Below are 23415 nucleotides of genomic sequence, written 5' to 3' on the forward strand. Positions count from 1 at the left end.
TGCTAATCTTGATGAATCCTGACCGATTGTGGGGCTCTGGGGTTGACACCCTGGAAGCTGAGACTGGGTCAACTCATTGCAGGGGATGCAGGAGGAGGGGGGTTCAGGGAAGGTTGGGGCTCTGGGAATGTTGGGATGCAGGATGAAGGGGCTCTGGGAACATTGGAATGCCAGTGAAGAGGGCTCAGGGAAGATCTTGCTTCTGCGAGCACCCCCAGCCCTGCTCACAGTGGGGACCCCCCACTCCGAACTCAGCCATAGCCCTGGGGCTGGAGAACTGCGGCTCCCGGTTTCCCACCCTCGGGAAGCGATCCATGGGAAATGGGGCTTGGTTTGGACACCCCATTTTGCGATGTGCCTCCCCAGCCGTAACTCCCCTAAAAAAATTCATCGGGGGCTTTTGTGTCGTGTTGCAGCCTAGGGGCCGGGTCTGGCCAGCCCAGGCAGGGACGATTTGATCCCAAAAAATCCCAGTCCAGCCCCGCGGAGCCCGTGACTCAGCCGTGCTGAGGGGGGAGGGCTGAGCTTCGCCGAGGGATCCGGGGGGGCCGCCGGCTCCTGCCCCCCATCCCACCGGCCGCTCCCCGCCGTCCGCAGCCTCCGGAGCGGGTCCATCCCAGCAGCTTCATCACGGGAACCCCGATCCCGCGGGAGCTCCCCTTGCGCATCCCGGGGGATCCATCGCCCCCCCCTCGGTGGGGCGAGCCCCCCGCCCCCGCCGAGCCCCCCCGGTTCGCCGCGTGCCGTGGTTGATCCCTCCCTTCCCGGGGCTGCGCCGATGGACTCTCCCAGCGCTCCGTGTGTGCGGCGGAGGCTGCGGTGGTAGCGCTGGTCCTCGGGAGCTGCTGTCGCGCCGTGTCGCTGCCGGAGCATCGTCTTTCCTCGCCGTATCCCTTCCCGAGCATCCTTCCTCGCCGGAGCATCCCCCTCGCCGGCGCCGGGAAGGAGCTGGAGCTGGAGCTGGAGCGAGGCGACGGCTGAGCCAGGTAAGGGGGAACAAAACGTGTTTATACCCCGCATCTCTCCTCCCCGCGGCGTTAATCGGCATCCTCGGAGCCGCTGATGGATTCGGGGTTCGGCTTCCCCTTCCCACTTGCTGTGGCCATTTTGTCCTGGAAAACCTTCTCTGGAGCCAAAGGCTCTGCCTTTGGATGTGCGTTTTTGGGGGCTCCTGTCATCCCCCCGCGCCGTCCTGTGGCCGCAGAGCAGCCGGAGGGGATCGGGAATTCGCCGCAGGGATGGGAGGGGGGAACCGGGGGCTTTTGGGGAAGAGGTAGCAGAGGGGTGTTGGGGGGTGACCTTGGGTACGAGCGATTTCCCACTCTTCCCCCTTGTCGCCATGTTCCTGGCATTCCGCAGGGAGGCTGGGGGCTGCGGGGGGGGAGCAGGCAGACCCCCAGCGTGGGACCCCCGGGGGTTTTGAGGTGCGTGGTTGCATAGATCCCTGGCTCTGCTTGGATGCGTGGCAGGAGGAGACGGATCCATACCCGATAACCTTGTCCAGGGCTGTCCAACGCCACGACGGGGCTGCAGGGCCAGCAGCATGTTCAGCCCCCCGATGGGCATTTTTGGGGACCCCCCTGGCTCCCGCATTTCAGGGACTGTGGTCTGTGGGATTTCTGGATTTCTTGTGGGATCAAACCCCTGATCTCATCCAGTGCTGGCTCCTGGCATCAGCTCGGCCGCTCAAGGCTCCCTGGTTTGTACGGCCGCTCTCTGTCATGGAGCCAGCAGTGACCTTGCTCCCCAGCCCATCCTCTTCCTCACCGTGCACCCAGCCTCTCTCCCTGCTCCCCCATTCATTCTCCTGGCCCCGAATACCTCCTGGTCTGTGGCATGCCGGCCCCACATTGGGAGGTTCTGAAGGGAGCTGCAAGCCTGGCTGGAGCAAAATGACCTTGGTCATGGATCGGCCCCTTCCAGGGGCCTCACAGGCCCATGGGACCCCCAGGGAGGGAACTGGGGTCTGCCCCCAGCCGGAGGGGAGGATATGGGGGGAATTTGCCATTTTATCCTGTGAAATCACCTGCCTGGCTCCACTCAGGAATGGGGGCCCATGCCGTGCCGCAGCCCCCCTCCTTCCAGGGTTTCCAAAGGGCTAAATTTAGCCTCCTCGCGTGCCCTGTCCCCTTGCTTGGGCAGGGGGGGATACATCGCCGGCTGTGTCCCTCTGCCCGCAGCTCCTTCCCGCCTCGCCGGTGATAAAAATAGCGCTGGGGGGGTCACGACGGCCCCTGCGGGTGGAGCAGCAGCATCGGGCTGGGGGCTGCGGGTCCATCCCTGTCACGAGCTGAGCTGGGCTCTGTGCAGTGGGTGCAGGGATGCTGGGCTGGGGAAGAGGGAGCGGGATGCTTTGATGTGAGGGGACAGGGAGATGCCACCCCCAGGTGTCTGGATGCCTCTCTCCTTCCCCAGGGCTGAACCCCAGGGCAGTTGTGGCATCCTCAGCCCCCGTCGGCCGGGTCAGCATCTGCTGGTGCTGGCATCTCTCACAGTAAATCCTGCCTGGGAGCTTCCGCAGTGAGCGTGGCCTGGCACACATGGGTCACTGTCACTCAAGGGACCCCCCTGAGGGATCCCCTGAGGGACCAAACCTTGAGCCACCCACCCGGGGCACTGGCAGTGCTGGGAGGGTTTGGGGACCTCCATGCCCTTGGGCACTGATCCCCTCATCGTCCCTATGGTGCCCAAGGAAATGGGGGGCTTCAGTCCAGACCTGCTGATGGCCTTGTTTTTTGGGGTGACTCGCAGTCCTGGCGGGATGGACTGGGGACACTCGGGGGCAGCCATGCCCCTGGTGTGCCCCCAGCTCCCTCTGTCCTTTGGGATGAATGCAGAAGGGATGGATCCAGGGGGGCTGGGGGGGCCCCAGTGAACTGTGGGAGCTGCGGTCCTCCAAGTGAGGGGAAGGGGCCTGGCATGGAGCCAGTGTCTCTCAGCCTGTCCCCAGCCCGCACTGTGCCCCGTGGTGACCCGCCTGCCACTTCACCGGGGGGGTCTCCAAATCCTCCTGTTTCCATCTGAGACAAAGTGCAAGGTGGGATGCAGGGCCACTCCCATCGAAACTCAGCCCTGGTTGTCTCTGGGCTTCCCAGGTCCAGGCCGGCATCCAGGGTCCTCCCACATCCCCTCCCACGGATGGGTAGCGCCGTCACCCCTCTCCCCGCACCCCGGGCCTGAGGGCGCAGCCTCCGACGCAGAGACCTCCCCCCCTCAGCCCCGGAGCCCCGTCCCGTCCCGCCGGCACCATGGACGAGTCGTTCCGGGACCGGACCGCGTTCATCCGCGGCGCCAAGGACATTGCCAAGGAGGTGAAGAAGCACGCGGCCAAGAAGGTGAGCCGGGGCATGGACCGAGTGCAGGACGAGTACACCCGGCGCTCCTACTCCCGCTTCGAGGAGGAGGAGGACGACGAAGACTACGCGCCCCAGGATGGCTACTACCGGGGGGGCGAGGGGGCCAACGAGGAGGAGGGGGTGTCCAGCGACGCCACTGAGGGCCACGACGAGGAGGATGAGATCTACGAGGGCGAGTACCAAGGGATCCCCCGGCAGGAGTCGCTGAAGGGGGGGGAGCGCCTGGGGGCCGCGGCGGCCGCCGGCGCCTTTGACGACAGCGAGGGGCAGCGGAGGAAGGACAGGGAGGAGCTGGCGCAGCAGTACGAGCTCATCCTGCAGGAATGTGGCCACGGCCGCTTCCAGTGGACCCTCTACTTTGTCCTGGGCCTGGCCCTCATGGCTGACGGCGTCGAGGTCTTTGTGGTGGGCTTTGTCCTGCCCAGCGCCGAGAAGGACATGTGCCTCTCCGACTCCAACAAGGGCATGCTGGGTGAGGAGAGGGGCACGGGGTGCAGGTAGGGGGATATGGGAGTCATAGACAGGGGAGAGTCACGGGATAGGGGACAGTCATGGGGACAGGAGGATCAGGGCGACACGGAGGGGGCACTGGGAGATGTGGAGAGATGTGGGGGGGCGTCCCATGAGGGATATGGGGATGCAGAGAGACATGTGGGATGTAGGGAGGCACAGGGACATGCTGAGGGGCCAGAGAAGAACAGGAGGGTGGGGGCACAGGGAGTTGGGGATGGAGAACGACGTGGGGGCTCAGGGAGATGTGGGGGGTTACAGGGTCTATGGAAGAACACAGGAAGAATTGGGGGGCGATGAGGCCATGAGGTATGGGGTCCAGGAAGGGATGTGGGGACAAGGAGGGATGCAGGACCCCCTGGGCACAGGGATCCCACCGTCCTCCTCCCAGTCCCACACTGCTTCCCAAGTGAGCAATGGCAAGGGGCAGCTGCAGGGAGCGAGCTCAGAAACTTGGGCTGATTAGTGGATGCTGAGACTGGGTTTGGGGGGCTGTGGGTGGCTTTGTTTGATGGCTTTCCCCCCTTCTCTGTGATGCCCACTGGAGCTTGACACCCCCCCAAATCCCAGGGGGTACCAGTGCCCCCCATCCTTGAGATCTGGCAAACTTGGGACAGGGGGAAGGGCTGGGTGTGGGGGTCCTGGGGGCCCCCCATGTCCCACAGTCCCTGAGCAGAGCAGGGGGACAACCCCCACCACCCATTCACATGGGATTCTGTCCCCTTCCTTCAAGGGGACCCAGCGTCTTGAGGAGAGGGTCCCTGCCTACACCCCACCCCCAGTGCCAACGATGCCCTCCCTCCGCCAGGTGACTCGGGGTGCAGGTCCTTGGGTCCCCCGGGACTGACCTCGCTGTGTGTCCCCCTCCCCAGGACTCATCGTGTACCTGGGCATGATGGTGGGCGCGTTCGTGTGGGGCGGGCTGGCCGACCGGCTGGGCCGAAGGCAGTGCCTCCTCATCTCCCTCTCCGTCAACAGCGTCTTCGCCTTCTTCTCCTCCTTCGTCCAGGGCTACGGCACCTTCCTCTTCTGCCGCCTGCTCTCGGGCGTGGGGTAAGGGGGGCCCAGCCACGGAGGGACCCCCAGAGCAGGGGCTGATCTCCCCCTGTGTGTGGTGGGGCGTGGGGCGGGGGGTGATGCCGCTCCCTCCCCTCCGTCCCCAGCATCGGCGGCTCCATCCCCATCGTCTTCTCCTACTTCTCGGAGTTCCTGGCACAGGAGAAGCGCGGGGAGCACCTGAGCTGGCTCTGCATGTTCTGGATGATCGGGGGCATCTACGCTTCCGCTATGGCCTGGGCCATCATCCCCCACTACGGTAGGAGCCCTGGGCCGGCGGCGCACAGGGGGTGTGCCGGGGCTCGGCCCCACCACCATGTCCTGTCCCTGTCCAGGCTGGAGCTTCCAGATGGGCTCCGCATACCAATTCCACAGCTGGAGGGTCTTTGTCCTCGTCTGCGCCTTCCCCTCGGTCTTTGCCATTGGGGCGCTCACCACAATGCCTGAGAGCCCACGCTTCTACCTTGAGGTGGGGGTCTGGGAGGGCATGGCTGTGTCCTGAGGGGAATCTGGAGTGCATCAGGGACCTGGAGTGGAGGGTGGCGTGACCCAGGAAGGGACACCCAGGTGGGGGACGGAGATGGGGCAACCCAGACAGGGATCCCCAGGGGGGGTGGTGGGGCCTGGACAGGAAGCCCCAGATGGTGTTGGAGAGGGTGGAACTGGGCAGGAACCCCCAAGTGGGTGATGGGACCCATCCAGGGACCCCAGAGTGAGGAGAGACCCTGAGGAGGTGATGAAGATTGTGGAGGGATCCCCAGGTGGGTGGCAGGACCCAGGTGGGGGGTGGAACCCAGGCAGGGACCGCTGATGGGGTGGTCGGGGTCCAGGTCTGGGGTGTCCCAGGGTGACCTGTCCCTGCCCTTAACAGAATGGGAAGCACGACGAGGCCTGGATGGTGCTGAAGCAGGTCCATGACACCAACATGAGGGCCAAGGGCCACCCCGAGAGGGTCTTCTCGGTAAGGATCCCCCAGGGCTGAGCCCTGGGGTCCCCAGCAACCCGAGGGAGGGTGGGGTGGCCTCCAGGGGCAGGGGTGCACTTCCCACCTCCAGGAAAAGCACCACCCGAGGGATGCAGCGCTGTTGTAACAGGTGGGAAAACGGAGGCACAAGGTGGGGCCTTGGTGCTTCCTGGTGTCCCCAAACTGTTCCCCCCACAGGTCACCCACATCAAGACCATCAAGCGGGAGGACGAGCTCATCGAGATCCAGTCAGACACCGGGACATGGTACCGGCGCTGGCTGGTCCGATGCCTCAACCTGTCCCAACAGGTGTGGCCAGAGCTGCCCAGGGGTCCCTGTGCCCCATGTGCCCCATGTGCCCCCTGTCACCTCCCATGTCCCTGTCATGTCCCTTGTCCCTCCGCAGGTCTGGAGCAACTTCCAGCAGTGCTTCGTGCCTGAGTACCGGCGGGTGACACTAATGATGATGGCGGTGTGGTTCACCATGTCTTTCAGGTGCTGCGGGGTGGGACCGGGATGGAACTGGCAGCACTGGGCTGGGACTGGGATGGACGGCACTGGATGGGATGGGATGGGACCAGGTTAGGAAGGGATGGAGCTAGGCGGCACTGGGCAGGGACTGGGAGCACTGGGACAGGACTGAGATGGACCCTGGCAGCAGTGGGTGGGATGAAATGGAACAAGTATCAGTGGGATAGCACAGGCTGGCCCTAGGAGTTCAGGGCTGGCTCTGGGAGCCCTGGGCTGGCACTGGGAACCCCAGGTGTGTGGTGCCCGCTCACCCCTGTCTCCGCAGCTACTACGGGCTCACCGTGTGGTTCCCGGACATGATCAAGCACCTGCAGAGCATTGAGTATGCATCGCGCACAAAGCTCTTCACGCGCGAGAAGGTTCGGCACTTCACCTTCAACTTCACCCTGGAGAACCAGGTGCACCGTGGCGGGGAGTATTTCAATGACAAGTGAGTGAGGGGGGGCTGAGCCTGGGGGTGCTGAGCCTGGGGCTGCTCAGCACAGGGGTAGGGGGCAGCCAAGGCCTCCCTCCTGTCTCCCTCTACAGGTTCATAGGGCTGAAGATGAAGTCAGTGACATTTGAGGACTCGCTCTTTGAGGAGTGCTATTTTGAGGACATCACCTCCAGCAACACATTCTTCAAGAACTGCACCTTCATCTCCACCGTCTTCTACAACACAGGTGGGGGCACGGGATCCCGGGTGGATGGAGGGAGTGACCCACCAGGGTGGCCCCCAGGGTGTTGATGGAGATGGGGGTGAGACACCAGGTTGGAGGAGGGTCAGGAAAGTCCCCAGTGGGATGATGGAGTTGGGGTGGTAGAGGTAATGTGACCCACCAGGGTGGTCCCCAAGAGGGTGGTGGAGGGCCAGGCAGGTCCCCAAGGAGACGGGGTGACCCCATGGCCCCCTCTCCTCCCAGATCTCTTCGAGTACAAGTTCATCAACAGCCGGGTGGTGAACAGCACGTTCCTGCACAACAAGGAGGGCTGCCAGCTGGACTTCAGTGATGACAACAATGCCTACATGATCTACTTCGTCAGCTTCCTGGGCACTCTGGCTGTGCTCCCTGGGAACATCGTCTCGGCCCTGCTCATGGACAAGATCGGCCGCCTGCGCATGCTGGGTGGGCCGCGGGACGGGCTCGGGGCGGCCTGGTCTGCCTTTGGCAGGGGGGTGGGCAGGGGGGTCCTGGAGGTGCCTTCCAGCCCAAACCAGGCTCTCGATCTTCTTGACCCACCTCCCACCTGCTGGGTCACTCCATCACCATCACCTTTAGGGGACTGCCCCTCTAGGTGACCCCACCTCCATCACCCCTTCGGGGACCTTGCTGATCCTCCTCCCACCTGCTGGGTCACCTCCATCTCTGTTGATCTCTTGGGGACTTCTCTGTCCCTCCCAGTGGGTCACCCCCATCTCCTTCCCCCTTTGGGGACTGCCAGCCCCCCCAGTCCCATCTCCTGTCTCAGTTTCCCTGTGCTCTGACGTGTGCACGTGTCCCCCAGCCGGCTCCAGTGTCATGTCCTGCGTCAGCTGCTTCTTCCTGTCCTTTGGGAACAGCGAGTCTGCCATGATTGCGCTACTCTGCCTCTTTGGGGGGGTCAGCATTGCCTCCTGGAACGCGCTCGACGTGCTCACCGTGGAGCTGTACCCCTCTGACAAGAGGTGGGGGCCTGGAATGGAGGTTTTGGATGCAAAACAAAAAACTGGTTTTGGGTGGGAAGTTTCGATTGCCAGGTGGGAGGTTCTGGGTGCAGGGTGGGAGCATTTAGGTGTGGAGGTTTTTGGGTGCCAAGTGGGAGGTTTTGGGTGCTGGGGGCAATGTTTTGGGGGCCAGGTGGGAGGTTTTGGGTGCCAGGTGGGAGAGTTTGGGTTCTGGGTGACACGGGAAGTCCTGCTCAGGAAGTTTTGGAGGTACCAGCTGCTGGGTACAGGTTTTGGGGTGCTGGGTGCCAGGTGTGGGTTACCAGCTGCTCGGTACCTGTTTCTGGGTGCTGCCTGCCAGCCCCAGGCTGCCGGGTACTCATTTTGGGGTGCTGGATGCACATTTAAGGGTTTTGAGTTGCCATTTTGGAGTGCCGGGTGCCTGTTTCAGGCCTCCAGGTGCCCATTTCAGGCTTCCAGGTGCCTGTTTTGGGGTGCCACCTGCCCTCTGCAGGTGCCCCCCGAGGCTGGGTACCCTCCCCTACCCCCGGGGGTGCCCCCACCAACCCCAGCCCTCCCTGTCCTCCCCAGGACGACGGCGTTTGGGTTCCTGAATGCGCTGTGCAAGCTGGCGGCCGTGCTGGGCATCAGCATCTTCACGTCCTTTGTGGGCATCACCAAGGCCGTGCCCATCCTGTTGGCCTCAGCCGCGCTGGCCCTCGGCAGCTCCCTGGCCCTCAAACTGCCCGAGACACGGGGGCAGGTCCTGCAGTGATGGGGGGCTGGGGGAGAGGGACCCCCCTCCCCGGGGCACCCCCCAAACCCAGCGTTTCCCCCCCTCATGCCCCTGGGATTAGTCGCGTTAGACACTGTGAAACGTCTTCTTGGAGCATTTGGGATCTTTTTCATTTGCACTTGGACCCCCCCCTCCCCCAGATCCCCCTATACCCCCAAAACCTCCCCAACACCTCAAACTCCCCCCAACCCCCCAAATGCCCCCCCTGACTCCCCAACCTCCCTCAACCTCCAATACCCCTTCAGCCCCCCCAGTTTCTTTTCTTGGTGTCACCCCCTATGTGAGTTGCTGCTCGTTCCTGGGGGGCTGTGGGGCAGGATTTAGGGGGGCCCTGGCATCGAGGGGGGAATGACACAGGCCCTCTGCACCCCCGTATCTCTGTGCATCCCCCAAATCCCTGCGGAGCCGAGAAGGAGGAGGATGAAATCTCTGGGTGTGGGGAGACCCCTGTGCCTCATTTTCCCCATCCCTATGGAGGGCACCCAGCAGGGTCCCCAAAACATCCACAGATTTGGGGGGGCACTTGGGGGTGGCCTACTGGGGAGAAAGAGCCCTTGGAGTGCCTCAGCAATGCCTCGGGGGGCACAGGATATTGGGGTGCAGGTCCCTTTGGGGGGTGCAGTTGGGGGTGCAGAATCCCCTCGGGGGCTGCCTGATAATTTTAGGGTGCCCCCCCTTAAAGCACATGTTCCCCTTCCCCCAGGATGCCCCCACTTTTGGATGCCCAACTTTCAGGGTGTAAAGCACAGCCCCCCCAGCCACAGCCCCAGCCCTTGGTCTCATTTGGGGTGCAGCAGCAGGGGACCCCCAAAACTGCCAGTTAGTGATTTTTAACTGATTTTTAAAGGATTTTCCCTATGAGAGGGAGGCTGGTGTGGGTGAGGGGGGGCGTGGGTGGCTCCTTGCACCCTCTTTTCCTCCTCCCAGCCCTTTTCCCTCCCTGCATCCCCATGTCCCCCCCCACCTCCCCTTTTGACGCCTCCACCACAATATTCCCCTGCACCCCGTTTTACCTCCCCCCAGCCCAAAACCACCAGCGGTTTGCAAAGCACAAACAGCCCCTACCCCCCAAAAATTCGGGGTACGAGGGGTCCCCAGTGCTGTGCCCTCCTCAAAAGAAATTGGGGTTCAGGGGGGTCCCAGTGCTGTGCCCCCTCAAAACCTGGAGTTTGTGGGGGTCCCCCATGCTCTGCCCCCCCCCACCCGATCAGCCCCTCAGGGCTGGGCAGGATTGGTCAGAGCCACCCAGGAGCCCCCCCCGTCCCCCAGGCAGCCCCCTCCCATTCCAATCAGCCCCTGTGTGCTTTGTCCCCCTCCTCGGTGTAGCTCCTCGGTCTTTGGGGCCCCCCGGCCCCCCCGTAGCTCTGTCGTGCTGTGCTGTAGTTTCAGGTGTTTGTAAATTAATTAAAATGGAAAAAACATCCCAAAAAAGCACAAAATTACCCAAATCTTCCCTCCCCGCCTCCCCCCCCTCCGGGTTCTCCAGACTCAGCTGCCCCCAGAACATGTTTAATTGAATTTATTCGGACATTAAATGGGGGGGACACCCCAAAAATCCCCCCCAGGGTGAGAACACGGGGGTGGTTGGGTGGGTCCAGGCTGGGGGTGATACGGGGTGCGGGGGCTGGGGCTGAGCATGATGGGGGGGGGGGGGCTGTTTCACCCCCATTACTTCTTTCCCTCCCCAACTCCAGGCTCCGTCCGCTGCGCTGACACCAGGGTGGGGGTCCTGGGAGTCCCATGCTGTTCCTGGGGGGCTTCCCGGGCCGTCACTGCTGCCCCGGCGCCTCCTCCTGCTCCTCCCTGTCCCCTCGGCGTCGCTCCCGCTTGGAGCCCCCCAGGCAAGGGGGCGCGGGGGGGGCGCGGGGGTCACTCTGCCACTGCTGGGGGGTGCGGGCGATGACCTGCAGGGCGTGCAGGGGCCCGGCCAGCTCGGCCCGCAGTGCCTCATGCACCAGGCGATGCCGCTGGAGCAGGGGGAGCCCCGCGAAGCGCCCGCTCACCACCAGCACCCCGAAATGCGTCTCGGCGCCGGGGGGGCCTCCGTGGCGGGGGGAGTCGTCCCGCACCTCCAGGTGCGTGGGCTGCAGGGCCGCCGTCAGCTTGGCACGAATGGTGCGGGCCAGGGGACCCCCGGCGCCCCCCATGGCTCCCCCAGCCGCCGCCAGAAGGGGACCCCGCATCGGAGAAGGGCTGCAAGAGAGGGGGAGATCTGGGGAGCTGCAGGGAGAGAGACACCCCCGGTCCCCGGCACTGGAGGAATCTGAGGCGGATGTTTAGGGGGGGGGGCCGAAAGGGAGAAGAGGCTCGAGGAGGTGGCAGTGGGGGGGACCGGGATTGAGTCTGAGGGTCTCTGAAGGATCCCACCTCGAAAATGGCGATGGCAGGAGGGGGGGACGTGGAGCAGCACGCAGGGATGACGGGGGGGGGACGGGCTCTGCCGGGTCAGCCCCCGTTACTGGGGACGGTGGAAGGAAGGACAAGGGGGTGCCGGGGGCGGCGAGTCTGAGGGAGCCCTGCGGGACCGGCTCCTGCCCCGGGACTGGCGGAGGGAGGCGCGGGGGGGGTGTCCCGGGGAGATGAGGAGAGAAGGGCCCGACCCCCCTCAGCCCCCCCGCCAACCCGGGGGCGCACCCAAAGCCCCCCTACACCGTGGAACCCACGCCGGGTACCCCCCGATCCTCCCTCCCACAGGACATCCCCCGGGACCACCACATCCTGCCGTACTCCCCCGATTTCCCTCCCCGGTTCTCACCGCCCACTCCGCTCACGGCGCCCGGGGGGGGGGGTTGGGGGGGGCCGGTCTCCCCGCCGCCGTCACGTGACACCGGCGGAGCTGCGTCACATGACCCCCCCCGCCCAATCCCCGCCGCGACACCCGCGGCCGGATAGGCCCCGCCCCTACGCACCGAAGCCACGCCCCCTCACAAAATCCACGCCCTCTTTATCCTTATATGGCGTCTGTGGGCGGAGTCAGAGGCCGCGGGGGCGGAGCCACGCATGCGCGGGAGAGACAAGCGGGGACAATGGCGGGACACGGGAGGACGTGGAGGGGGAATTGGGAGGGCGGTGGCGAGCGGGACCCACGGACAGGCGGGTGCAGCACCCACTCCCACTCGCGGACAGAGAATTCACGTGCCGGGGGGGTCGCGACTGCCCCGCGGCGCTGCCCCACCGCACCCGCTGCCATCACTGCCGGCTCCGCGAGTGCCTCCGCGTGGGAATGCGCCTTGACGCCTTGGATTTCAATCCAGTTGGAATCATTCCATCTATTTAAAATCCCAAGTTAACCTTCAGCAAAAGGCAGAGAGGCAGATTACAGGAAATGCATAAAACTTCTATACAGTAAGGGCAGGAAGACGTCACTCTCGGGGACTGGAGGGATGCAATTGCCAAAGAGGAACTGGAGGTCGGGGTTCTCACCAGATAGTGCCCCAGTTTTTCCAGGTTCATCATGACTTTCCTAGTTTTATCCTGATTTTTCCATATTCGCCCTAATTCTTCCATATTCACCCTTATTTTTCCATATTCGCCCAGATTTTTCCAGCATCGCCCTCATATTTTCCAGACTCACTCTCATTTTACATGTTCCTCCCGATTTTTTCCAGGTTCGCCCTTATTCTTTTCCTAGTTTCAACCTGATTTTTCCCAGATCATCCTTATTTTTCCAGGTTCACCCTTACTAGTTTTCCTAAAAACTAAAAGAAGGTTTGGTTTAGAATTTTTTTGTCTTTTTTTTTTTTTTTTTTTTTCTGTACAGGGGAAGCGGGGGACAGGCAGGAATGGGGGAGGTCCGGGCAGGGGAGTCCTGCCAGCCTCGCCTCAGCCCTGTTGCCACTCCTGACGTGCCGTTGCCACCTCGTGGTGTTGCGTCCCCGCTGTCCCCGTTAACCCAAAGAGGCGGGGGAGGGGGCTGCTCGTGGCCCGAGTATCCCGTGGGATCCACCACCCAGCATGGCACCATTGGAGACCTCTCGGGGTCTCCCCACAGAGCTCAGGAGTGTCCGTCTCCACCTGCTCCCGGATTTTTTTAGCCCCCAGCTGCCTGGTCCCGGAGCAGGTGTTTGGGAATGGGATTTATCCCCGTGCCAGTATCCTGGGAGCGGCTCAGAGCGGTGGGATCCTGTGGGATTTCGGTTGCACCTTTGAGCCAGGCGGTTCCTTCCCCAGCCCTCTCAAGGTTTTCTCTTTCCAGGTGTGGGAATAAGAGACCCGGTTCTCCCAAAATCAGTCCCTCTCCAGGACTTCCCAAGCTCTCCAAGGGAGGGGGAGGGAAAGCCCTGGAATGAGAATCCCAGAGGAGAAGTGTCACTGGACACCACTCTCCTCTCCATGGGTTTTCCCATCTCTCTGCTCACAGAGCCAGGAGGAGAGTGTTCACCTGCTGGGGTGCACGCTGCCAGGAGCTGCTGGAATGGGAGCCTCCTTGGATTTCCAGCAGCACTTTGCACTCCCAACCTGCTTGTTCCTCCCAGACCCTGGAGAAACCTCAGGACGGGCAGCTCTGAGTGGTCCATCCAGGACTCCATGCCCACCTCACCCCCTGCCTGTGCATGCGGTTGGGAAGTCTTGGCTCTCCCTGCCTTCTCCCTTCCCCTCCCCACTGGAATTTGCCTTTTGGGATCAAAAATCCTACCGGCTATTTTTAAAGTGCTGTCGGAGCCCACTCGGCTCCCGCTCCCAGTGACAGATCCGGCTGTCAGAATCTTCAGCTGTTTTTTCTCCCTCTACTCCAAGCCCGGGTGGCAACAGCCAGGATTCCCTCCTCATTCCCACCCGGAGCTAGACCCAGGCTAGGGACCAGGATTTTCCTCTGGAGGGTCTAGGGGGATTTGGTGCCCATCCCGTGACATTTATCGGGGTAAGTGGAGTGCTGGGATCCTTGGCAGAGGTGTGGGGATGGAGGGATGGCATTTATGCCAAGCATGGTGTGGAGGGAAGAGTGCATCCTTTGGGACTGATTGTGCACATGGCCCATCCTGGAAAGAAGTGGGATCCACTCTTCCAGCTCTCTGGCAAATGCTGCTTTCCCCAAATACTTCTCTTCCTGCCCCAGTCCCAGTGCTGTAGCTCTCCTGGGCTCAGGCGGGCACAAGGCTTTGCTCCCTGCAGGGCAGACCCAGGAGTGGGAAACAGCAGGAACTTGGTTTAGGAGGCAGAAGGCTTTCCTGAATGTGTTCCCAAAGGGATTTGTGGGTGCTGGAATGCTGAGGGACCAACTTCCCATCCCTGTCCTCCTCCATGGCCTCTGGAATAGACCTGGAAAATCCTGGTGTGGACATTCCTGACCATTCCTCCTCCCTGCAGGGAACAGGGGCTGGTGCAGCTACTTCCTGCACCTGTGCAGGTGGGATTTCAGCAATGCAGCCAGCATGGTCTGGAGGTCATCGATCCCTGGGGACACTGGCCACCAATCCCTGGGGACACTGGTCATCGATCCCTGGGGACATTGGCCAACTTTGGCCCGTGCCATGTTTGTGTTCCGGACTTGGCTGTGCCCCAGGAGGGGAAGCTGTGAGAGAAAATGCTGTAAAATACCCCATTCCCTATTGGATATATCCCACAGGGAAAAGCACGGTGCTTTTCCACAGGGACTCACTCCCAGGGGTGCAGGCAGAGGGTTTCCAAGGAGGAAAACCCATGGAGCTCCAGGGAAGCTCCCATGGGTGACGTGACCCCACAGTCCCCAGGGTTTAGGGGCTCCCACCTCCTCCTGGAGCTCCAGTACCCTACCTTCTCCACACTCCGGCTGTTGTTCCCGGCTGGATCAGAGCCTGGCTAAATTTAGGAGGATCGATTTCAACCCCCGCCTCTGCCCTGCAGGGGAAAGGACGGAGCAAAGGTGGCCAGGGACGAAGAGCCACGGGGGGCTCCATTCCCTGGCCCCTGGACAGGCTTCCAGAACCCCGGATTTTATCCAGCTGTGAGGCCATGGAGGAGCCCAGGGAGGCTGGAATTTTCCTGGGTCATCCCATGGGTCTCTCTGGCTGTCATTTGGGGCAGAGCTTGTGACAAGGACACCCATGTGTCCCACAGGGAAGGAGCTCCCAGTGCTGGGAGCCAGATCGTTTCCTGAGGAGGCTGATACAGGTGAGTGGGGCAGTGGGAAAGCAGGAATGAGGGTCCAAGGACAGCCAGGGATGCTTCGGGCTCTGATCCCACATGTGGTGTCCCCAAAGTGAGGGAGGAGCGGAGGGCTCAACAACACCATGAGGAAACAGCTCAAGCAGCACCAGGGGAGGTTTAGGTTGGATATCAGGGAAAATTTCCTCATGAAAAGGGTGGTCAGGCCCTGGCACAGGCTGCCCAGGGCAGTGGTGGAGTCACATCCCTGGGAGTGTTCAAAGCCGTGTGGATGTGCCACCTGGGGACAAGTGGTGGCCTTGGAAGTGCTGGGTTGGACCTGCTGGCGGCTGCAGGGCCCCTCTTAGTCCCGTCTGCCGGTCTCTCTCCAATCCCAGCTCTGGTTCCAGGGGAGCTGCCGAATGAAGCTGGGAGCTGCTGGCGGGTGAGAGACCCCCCAAGCTCTGCATGGATGGGAATGGGGAGACCTGCCCGCAGTAGGAGCCCAGGGCAGTTGGAAAACTCCGGCCTCTTCCTCCAAGCTTTCCTGCTCCTTCTTCTCTGCAGGCATGGTAAGGATCTGCATGGGCAGAGCTGTTCCCTGTATATACCAGGAGAAAAGTGCTTCCAAATCTCCATGGGAATCTGGAGCAGGCTGCATGGTGGGAGGTGGTGGGAGGAGGAGAGGCTGCCCTTCCCCACCCCATCCCCTCTCCCAGGGAGCCATCCTGTCTCCCCCAGTCTCTTCCCAGTGCAAGATCCTACGCTGCAACTCGGAGTACGTGGCGGCGACGCTGCACCTGCACGGCCCCGGCCGTGGTGCTGCGTTCTGCACCGCACTCCGCTCCTACTCCCTGTGCACCCGGCGCACCGCCCGCACCTGCCGCGGGGACCTGGCCTTCCACTCTGCTGTGCACGGCATCGAGGACCTCATGATCCAGAACAACTGCTCCAAGGAAGGGCCCACGGCCCTGCCACGGCCCCGGCCCGCAGCCCCCAACCCCCAGGGCTTCGAGTCGCTCGACATCTGTGATTACGAGCGGAGTTTCCTCTACAAGCATGGCCGCCCCCCCGGTTTCCAGCACTGCGCTGCCTTTGGGGACCCCCACATCCGCACCTTCCATGATGACTTCCACACATGCCGGGTGGAGGGCTCCTGGCCACTCCTGGACAACGACTACCTGTTCGTGCAAGCCACCAGTTCACCAGTGGCCAAGGGGTCCAACGCAACAGTCACCAGCAAGGTAACATTGGTGCACAGGCTGGGCAGCAAATCCAGAGTCAGGGCACCTCCTACACTTCCCAAAATCCTTGGAACTACTTCAACGAAACCCAGGGGGGATGAAGAAGGAGGGACAACAGTGGGGAAGGTTGTTGAGGGGACCTTCAAACACTCCTGTTGCTGTCAGGTGACCGTGTGGTCCATGGGGTACCTGGAGGAATCTTGCTGGGTTTGGCTCCACCTGAGTTTTCCATTGCTTAAATGGTGCTAGAAAATGAAGGAAAAAAGGAAGGATTGTTGTTATCCCAAAAGGACTGTGGCAGGGATGGTTTGGAGATGGATAGGTGGGGTGGGACCTGCATACCCTGAACACCTGGGATGGGGACATCCCCCTCCTGCCCTGCTCCCCACAGCTCACCATCATATTCAAGAACATGAAGGAATGCATTGACCAGAAGGTCTACCAGGCCGAGCTGGACAACGTCCCGGCGGCCTTCCAGGATGGCTCCGTGAACGGGGGCATGCGTCCGGGTGGAAGCAGCCTCGTGATCTGGGAGCGCAGCCCTGGCCGGCACGTGGAGATCCGTGCCGACTACATCGGCACCACCATCGCTGTGCGCCAGGCCGGCCGCCAACTCTCCTTCTCCATCCGTGCTGCCGAGGAGGTGGCCCGGGCCTTCACGGAGGAGCAGGACCTGCAGCTGTGCGTGGGTGGTTGCCCCCACAGCCAGCGCATGTCCCGCAGCCCCCGCGGGCGCGGCCGTGTCCCTGCGGAGACAGCGCGAGCGCTCTGCCGGGAGATGCTGCCCGTGGAGGATGTCTACTTCCAGTCGTGTGTCTTCGATGTGGTGACCTCAGGGGACACCAACTTCACCATGGCAGCACATGGGGCGCTGGAGGATGCCCGGCTCTTCCTGCCTGATGCTGAGAAGCTCCACATCTTCCAGGCTGGGGGAGGCTGCCCACTCATCTCTCCGTCGTTTCTCCTCCTCCTCTTCCTCCTCCCGTGTGGACTTTGGGCTGTTTTGTTGCACTTTTAACCCCTGCTGGCTCTGTGGGGAACCTGTGAGAGCTGCTGGCTCCAAATCTGTTGCTGCAGCCAGGAGAGATGCCTCACCTTGGAGGAGGCATCTCCACAGCCACAAGGAATTGGAGACCCAGGAGAGGGGAGAGATGAACCCTGGTTTGTGCCCACTGGTCTCACATGGATGGTGCAGCTCTTCCCAGCTCCTCTCCTGAAGGCAGATCCAAATCTTTCTGTTCAATTCTGATGTGTTCCTTTTTCCCTAAGGATGTGACATTGCAGTGCATCAAAGAAAAATAAACCCCCTGGGTTAGAAACCCCCTCTGTCCCTCAGAGCCTTTCCATAACTCACTTCCCACCTTTCTCCCCTAATCCAGCAAAATTCCACTCAGGAACCTTACACATCCAGAAATAATGGACTGAAAGCCCAAAGCCCAATTTTTAGCAGTGAAAAAAATGGTTTTTTTATGGATTTGGGACCCTTCACTCAGCTGCTCCCAAAGCAGAGCAAGGCCACAAATCAGTCTGGGGAGCATTGTGACCAGGAGGGAGACTTCTGAGTAGAAATGGAAATCGGCTGGTTTTGTCCCTATGCTGCTCTTCCAGGATAAATAACAAGTGGATCTCCAGCAGTGGGAGCTGTGGAGCTTCAGGCCTCCTATATCCCAGGCCACTGTTGCTATTTTTCCTTGTTTTCTTGGCACCTGTTGTGGACTCAATTTAGCCGGGTCTGGACTTGGGACCAGTGTCAGGTTTCAGGGAGGACAAAACACCCCTCGGGAATTCTCTCCCTTGGGCCCAGATTCTCTGTCACTGCTCAAATCCAACCCAATCTGGAGCTTTTGCTTGGAAAACAGAATTCCTGATGGCAAAGAGCCAGCTGGGCACACAGATGGGCAGGGTATTGCCCTGTGGAAGGTGCAGAACTGCAGAGGGGAGGGCAAATTTCACATATTTCAGAGGATTTCAGTAAACCAGATGGAGTTCTACAGGAGAAATGTTTTCCATAGGGAAGACTTTCTTTTATTTTTCATAAAGTATTAAAAACTTGGCCATCCCTGTCCCACAGAATTGCAGGAAGGGCTTGTGGAGATGGGGTAAAGGGAATTGCAGCCCCTCCAGGCATGGTTGCAACCCCTCCATCAAGGGAGGTTCTACAATTCACATTTCAATACATCCATGGGGTTTTCTTTGTCTTTATTCTTTTGTGCCAAGAGCACAAAGAATACATAGGAAAACATTTCATGGGTATCAGGGTAAATTCCCCCTTGGATGGGTGCTCAGAGCACACAGTGACGAGTGGGAGATCTGCTCCATGTCTTTTACCCTGCTCCCAGTAATCCCCGATGGGTTTGACATTAAAGGGGTCTATTTTTGAGTCCCCATTTCCTGTCATCTGTCTCTCCATGTCTTTGGGTGGCAGTGGCACATGCGGATAATAATAACTCCTTCCTCCCCTGCTCCTTCGACTCTGGAACTTTGGGTGGATGAAATAAAGCAGGAGTGAGGAAAGGAAAGCAGGTTGCTTCCTGATGTGCTCCACATGTCCCTGTGGGAAGAAAATCATCTGGGGAGGAATAAAATCCTCTGTGGGGGGATAAAATCCTCCGTGGGGAGAAAATCCTCTGTGGGGAGAAAGTTCTCCATGGAGCTAAAATCCTCTGTTGGGGTAAAATCCTCAAGAGCAAGGCTGGTAGTGCTGGAGTTCCTGGTAGAAATGGAACTGATTTGATGATGCAGAACCTAATTGTCCTTTAGTCTTGGCCAGTGGAGCCAATCAACAAGAATTCCAGGGGAAAAGGAGGGTTCCCAATGGAAATGGAATTTCCCTCCTGAACAGCCCATCACCTGCACCACCAGGACTGGGCCTGGTGCTTTCCTTGCCAACCCTTTCTCAGGAGTCACCTCTGAAATTTAGAGCGCAGCTCCCAAATGGAACATATCCAGGAATTCTGGAGACCTACCCCTGATATGGAGAGCTCTGGTTCCAGATTTGAGGCTCGGCAGCTCCACCTGACCCAGAGTTACACCAGGAGCTGCCCAACATGGACACCTCTGACAACTGGATTACAACATGTGGAAGCTGTTGCTGATGAATTATGGAATCATTAAGGTTGGAGAAACCTCTGAGATTATTGTCATTAACTTTCCCGTAGCACACCAGTGACCCATGTCCTCAGATACCCCATCCACTTGTTTTTGAACACATCCAGGATGGTACCTCCACCATTGCTCTGTTCCAGTGCCTGACCTCCCTTCCCATGAACACAATTTCCCAAATATCTGACCTAAACCTTCCCTCGAGGTCTCTTCCTCCGGTCCGGTCCCTTGGGAGATGACCCTGACACCCCTCCAGCTCCAGCCACCCAGGCTGGGCATTGGATGCTGAACCACCCAAAGTGGGCTCCCGTTGGAGCTGGATGGAGTGGCTGAGGTGGTTTTTAGCAGGTGACATCAGCCAGGGAGGGAAGGGGTCGATCCAAAGTCCACTGACGTCAATGGAAACACGCTTGTTGACATCAACAACTTGGATTGGCGCCGATGTTCTGCTCCTTTATTCAGGGCAGGAGAAAAGATCTGTTCTCTGCCTCAGCGTGACTCTGAGAGGCCTCATGTCTCCCTCACGCTGAGGAGGAGCAGTGTGGATTAATTTGGGAATGGGCCAAGATCAGCCCAAACTTGGCACATTCCCCCCACTTAGCCGGACCCCTGCCTGGCTACAGCTCAGGTTTGAGCCTCTGCAGGGTGTCCAGAGGAGGTGGTGTCCCTGTGAGAGAGGGAGATGGTGGCCCTGTGATGGAGGGAGGTGGTGGCCCTGCGACAGAGGGAGGTAGTGGCCCTGTGACCTGCTGTGACACCCCCATACCTGCCCTGACCAGAGCCAGAGCTGCAGCCTCACCATGAGCTGCTTCGGGTGGCCCAGGTCACCTTGCCCAGGGAGCGTTGGCCAAAGTCCCCTTCTCCAGGAGACAAGACTCTGTGTCACAGGGTCCATCTGAGATGCAGACGCTCAGAACACACCTGGGACACCATCCCTGGAGGTGTTCACAGCCAGGAAAGTTCACAACAGCAAATAAATAAATAAATTTTCCTCCTTTTCAGCAGCCAAGACTGCTCCAAGGCTGTGAGTGAGAAATCCAGCCTGGGGAACAGAAGTCTCCAGAGAGACGTGGATGGATGGATGGATGGATGGATGGATGGATGGATGGATGGATGGATGGATGGATAACTCTCATCTGCCATTCCAGGGAAAGCCTCTAGATGTCCGCAGAACCCAGCCCATGGGAAGGGCTCCAGCACAGTCAGAGCTCCAGAGCCTCTTCCTGCCAGAGCAGATGACTAACACGAGGCTTTCCAGACCCAAGATCTGAATTCCTCCTTGTTTATGGATGGCTGAGCTCTTCTGGAGCCTTATCTCCCCCTCCCTGCTCCAAACACCTCCCTGCCCCTCCTGGGCAGAAAACAGGGGAGGAAATCCCACATGGACAAAGAACCGCCAGGCAGAGGGGAGCTTCCACATCCCAGTCCCCAGTGAGAGCTAGAAAAGTGGGACTTCAGGGGGAAAATCCTGCATAGCTGAGCATTCTCTGCCTCCAGCCAGGCACTGGAGACCTTGCCTTCCACCCCCAAACCACTGCTGGGATTTAGCAACTGACCTGGCCCTGTTCTGGAGCCTCCACTCTTGAAAATCCTGGGCTTGGGACAAGCAGTTGCTTTCCAGGAGCCGCCCCAGTCCCATAGCTCCTTGTTTTCCAGCTGGGCTCTATTCCCAATGTTCCCTGTACACAAACAACCAGAGGAAATGCCTTTTCCGCCCCAGCTCCCAATCGCACACCCGGAACACTCTGTCCCCATGCTCCAGCCATTGTCTGGCCCTCTCTCCCCCCTCCCAGCCTGGAATATGCTGGAAGGGACCATATAAGGTGAGAAACATGGAGCAAACAGCCCACAGAAGCTGCGGGGCTGCCAGCACCCTCCAGCTTCCCAGTGATCCCAGCTGGATATTGCTCGTCCGATAGAAAGGACAAAGGCCAGGCTGTCACAGGAGCAGCGTGGCTTCTCCTGGCAACCAATCCCGATAACCTGGAGCAGAAAAACACGGATCTTATCAGCACCAGGAGCTGTGCTGGCGAAAACAAGTCTGTGCCATGCCCACTTCCTTCCCCGGGACCCACCCGGAGTTCAGTGAGTCACCTCAGGGCCCATTTTCTCTATGGCTTTGGAAGTGGGTTATTCCGAGACTGTTAGTCACGCTGTCCTGGCCATCCTTCGCCCCTGGCCAGGAGTTCTGGGAAAAGCAATGGACCCAGCCACTCTCCCTGTCCATCCAGACACTCTCCCCATTCCATCCAGCAGTGGAAATGAAGGTGGGGGATCCTCTGAGCACCACGATCCCACGGGAAAGCAGCTCAGATGGGGGGTGAATGCCTTAAATAACAGTTTAGTGAGAGCAGGAGGTTGTCCCTGCCCAGAACTCCTGGTGATTTCTTTCCTGATTTTCTTGTTTTTGAAGGAGATTTGACATTGGGAAACTGCTTTTTACAAGTGAAAATCCTGCAGTGTTCCCGACCCGCTAGATCCATCCAGGGGTGCTGCTGGTGTGAGAACATTTCCTGGAGCAAGTCCGACCTCCGAGGGAATTCCAGCAGCAGAGAGTGGGGGGGGGGTGGGGGGTGTGTGTGTGTGGATTGCCATCAGATGGAGGTCAGCAGGGGAAAGGGCAGCACTGATTGACAAGTCTAGAGGAATTTAGAGAGGATTCGGGATGTGGAACATGCCTTGGATCATATCCTTGACAAGTTCCTTGGCATGGGGCTCCAAGGCCCTTTGGCTTTACTGGAATGTGTCTAAGCAGCCCTAGGCTGGGGATGGTTTCCTTGGAAAGGCACACACCAGTGGGAACTGGAGAGGGAGAGCCTAAACATGGCTCTGACGGGAAGGCCAGCACAAATTGAAGGGGTCGAATATCCCATGTCAGGAAAGGCTGGAAAAAGCTCCCCCACCTTTCACCGAATTAGAGCAAATCCCTAATTCTCCATTAACTCATCACCTTTTTCCTAGTGGGAAACAATGGGGACCAGAGGAATAAAGGTGCAATTCCTCCATTCCACACCAAACCACAGAATAATTCCCTCTCAAGGAGGAATTCTGTCCTGTGGTTTGGCAGGAGAACAGTTTATGCCCCACGGTTTATCCGGCGCTTTATCGGTTTATATGATCAGGTGTGAATTAACTCCGGGGGAAGGAGGCAATGGAAGGGCAGGAAAAGTGCCAGGAACACTCGGACAAACAACCTCTGAAGGACAGCTCCCAACAAAAACAACCTCCCTGTTCCTCTTTGGGGTGGGGAGCCCCCCATTTCCATTGCTCCACTGCTGGGTGGCTCCATGAACATTGTTCTCCTGTTTCCTCTGCTCCCAGCATTTTCCTGAGCTGGGAAAGCACTAAGGGCTGGAAAAGAGGAGGAAAGAGCCAGTGCCTGTCCTGGAGTAATGCTGATCCAGGGAGTAAAGTCTCCTGGAGGGGTTGGGGGAGAGGCGAAATGCTGTCCCACTCCTTGAATCCCTCAGGGCCACGGTTTCTGGAATGGACGTAGGTGTTTGCTGCACCTTGGATCAATGTTTGGGAGGGATATTTTGGGGAAGAAGGAGTGGGAAGTGTCCCCAAAACAGAGTGGGAAGCAGCAGAGATGGTGGAAACACTCCCACAAACACACCAGAAGGAGGGAGGAACCCCCCGAGGTCAGGCTTTGATCCTAAACCCCCAAACTCACCCTTATTTACCCCAGATTATGGGGGGAAGTGTGTGTGGGGTGAGAATACCACTGAGGGGGCCGAGGAAACCCCTCAGAACCAGTTGAAGAGATTCCTGGGGAAGGGGGCTGTGGAAAGCAGCAGAGAGAGGAAAATCCTCCCCAGAGGAGTTCGATCAGTCACGTTCGATCCCATACCCCAAATCCGCCCTTATTTACCCGAAATAACAGGGGAGGGTTGAAGGTACCCCGGAAGGTGGGCAGTGGAGACGCCCCCCGGCTGCCCTGGGTGGGGAGAAGGAGTCTGAGGAAGGGGGTGAAGCCCCCACGCCCCCCCCCCTCACGGCTCAGCCTGGCCGCTCCCAGTTCGCCCAGTACAACACGGCCCGTCCCAAACTGGGACCAGCGCCCCCGCCCACCCTGAGCCGGGGAACATGACATCCTATTCCGCGCTCGCCATTGGCCACGGCAGCCGCCCGTTCTCGCTTCCCATTGGCCCTCCGCGCTGTCACTCCGC

At 60.0% G+C, this 23415-nt stretch overlaps 3 protein-coding genes and 1 long non-coding RNA gene across 8 annotated transcripts; 2 read left to right on the forward strand and 2 right to left on the reverse strand.

Moving 5' to 3' along the window:
• Window positions 1-522: 522 nt before the first annotated feature.
• Window positions 523-10394, forward strand: SV2A (synaptic vesicle glycoprotein 2A). The gene is made up of 13 exons (XM_048289000.1): window positions 523-986; window positions 3096-3828; window positions 4739-4919; window positions 5030-5181; window positions 5258-5391; window positions 5794-5883; window positions 6085-6195; window positions 6293-6381; window positions 6683-6847; window positions 6946-7079; window positions 7320-7523; window positions 7903-8062; window positions 8633-10394. Exons 2-13 carry the CDS (start codon window positions 3249-3251, stop codon window positions 8814-8816), a joined length of 2184 nt encoding a protein of 727 aa, XP_048144957.1. The 5' UTR covers window positions 523-986; window positions 3096-3248; the 3' UTR covers window positions 8817-10394.
• BOLA1 (bolA family member 1) lies at window positions 10342-11701 on the reverse strand. 2 transcript variants are annotated; one of them, XM_048289007.1, is made up of 2 exons: window positions 11593-11701; window positions 10342-11030 (listed from the first exon to the last, which is right to left on the reverse strand). In XM_048289007.1, exon 2 carries the CDS (start codon window positions 11018-11020, stop codon window positions 10607-10609), a length of 414 nt encoding a protein of 137 aa, XP_048144964.1. In that variant the 5' UTR covers window positions 11021-11030; window positions 11593-11701; the 3' UTR covers window positions 10342-10606. The 2 variants fall into 2 exon arrangements, with proteins under 2 accessions (XP_048144964.1, XP_048144965.1); XM_048289008.1 differs by lacking the exon at window positions 11593-11701 and adding an exon at window positions 11205-11522.
• A 949-nt stretch (window positions 11702-12650) lies between these two features.
• HJV (hemojuvelin BMP co-receptor) lies at window positions 12651-17468 on the forward strand. 4 transcript variants are annotated; one of them, XM_048289085.1, is made up of 4 exons: window positions 12651-13698; window positions 15299-15472; window positions 15642-16144; window positions 16536-17468. In XM_048289085.1, the coding sequence occupies exons 2-4, from the start codon at window positions 15373-15375 to the stop codon at window positions 17160-17162; spliced, it is 1230 nt and encodes a 409-aa protein (XP_048145042.1). In that variant the 5' UTR covers window positions 12651-13698; window positions 15299-15372; the 3' UTR covers window positions 17163-17468. The 4 variants fall into 4 exon arrangements, with proteins under 4 accessions (XP_048145042.1, XP_048145039.1, XP_048145041.1 ...); XM_048289082.1 differs by lacking the exon at window positions 12651-13698 and adding an exon at window positions 13759-14927; XM_048289084.1 differs by lacking the exon at window positions 12651-13698 and adding an exon at window positions 13759-14927 and having other exon boundaries at window positions 15311-15472.
• LOC125318409 lies at window positions 16144-20895 on the reverse strand. The gene is made up of 3 exons (XR_007200338.1): window positions 20803-20895; window positions 16541-17408; window positions 16144-16389 (listed from the first exon to the last, which is right to left on the reverse strand). It is a non-coding gene; the product is annotated as an uncharacterized LOC125318409 (long non-coding RNA).
• Window positions 20896-23415: the final 2520 nt, after the last annotated feature.

Source organism: Corvus hawaiiensis, chromosome 29 (genome assembly GCF_020740725.1).
Source record: "Corvus hawaiiensis isolate bCorHaw1 chromosome 29, bCorHaw1.pri.cur, whole genome shotgun sequence".
NCBI classification, from domain to species: Eukaryota; Metazoa; Chordata; class Aves; order Passeriformes; family Corvidae; genus Corvus; species Corvus hawaiiensis.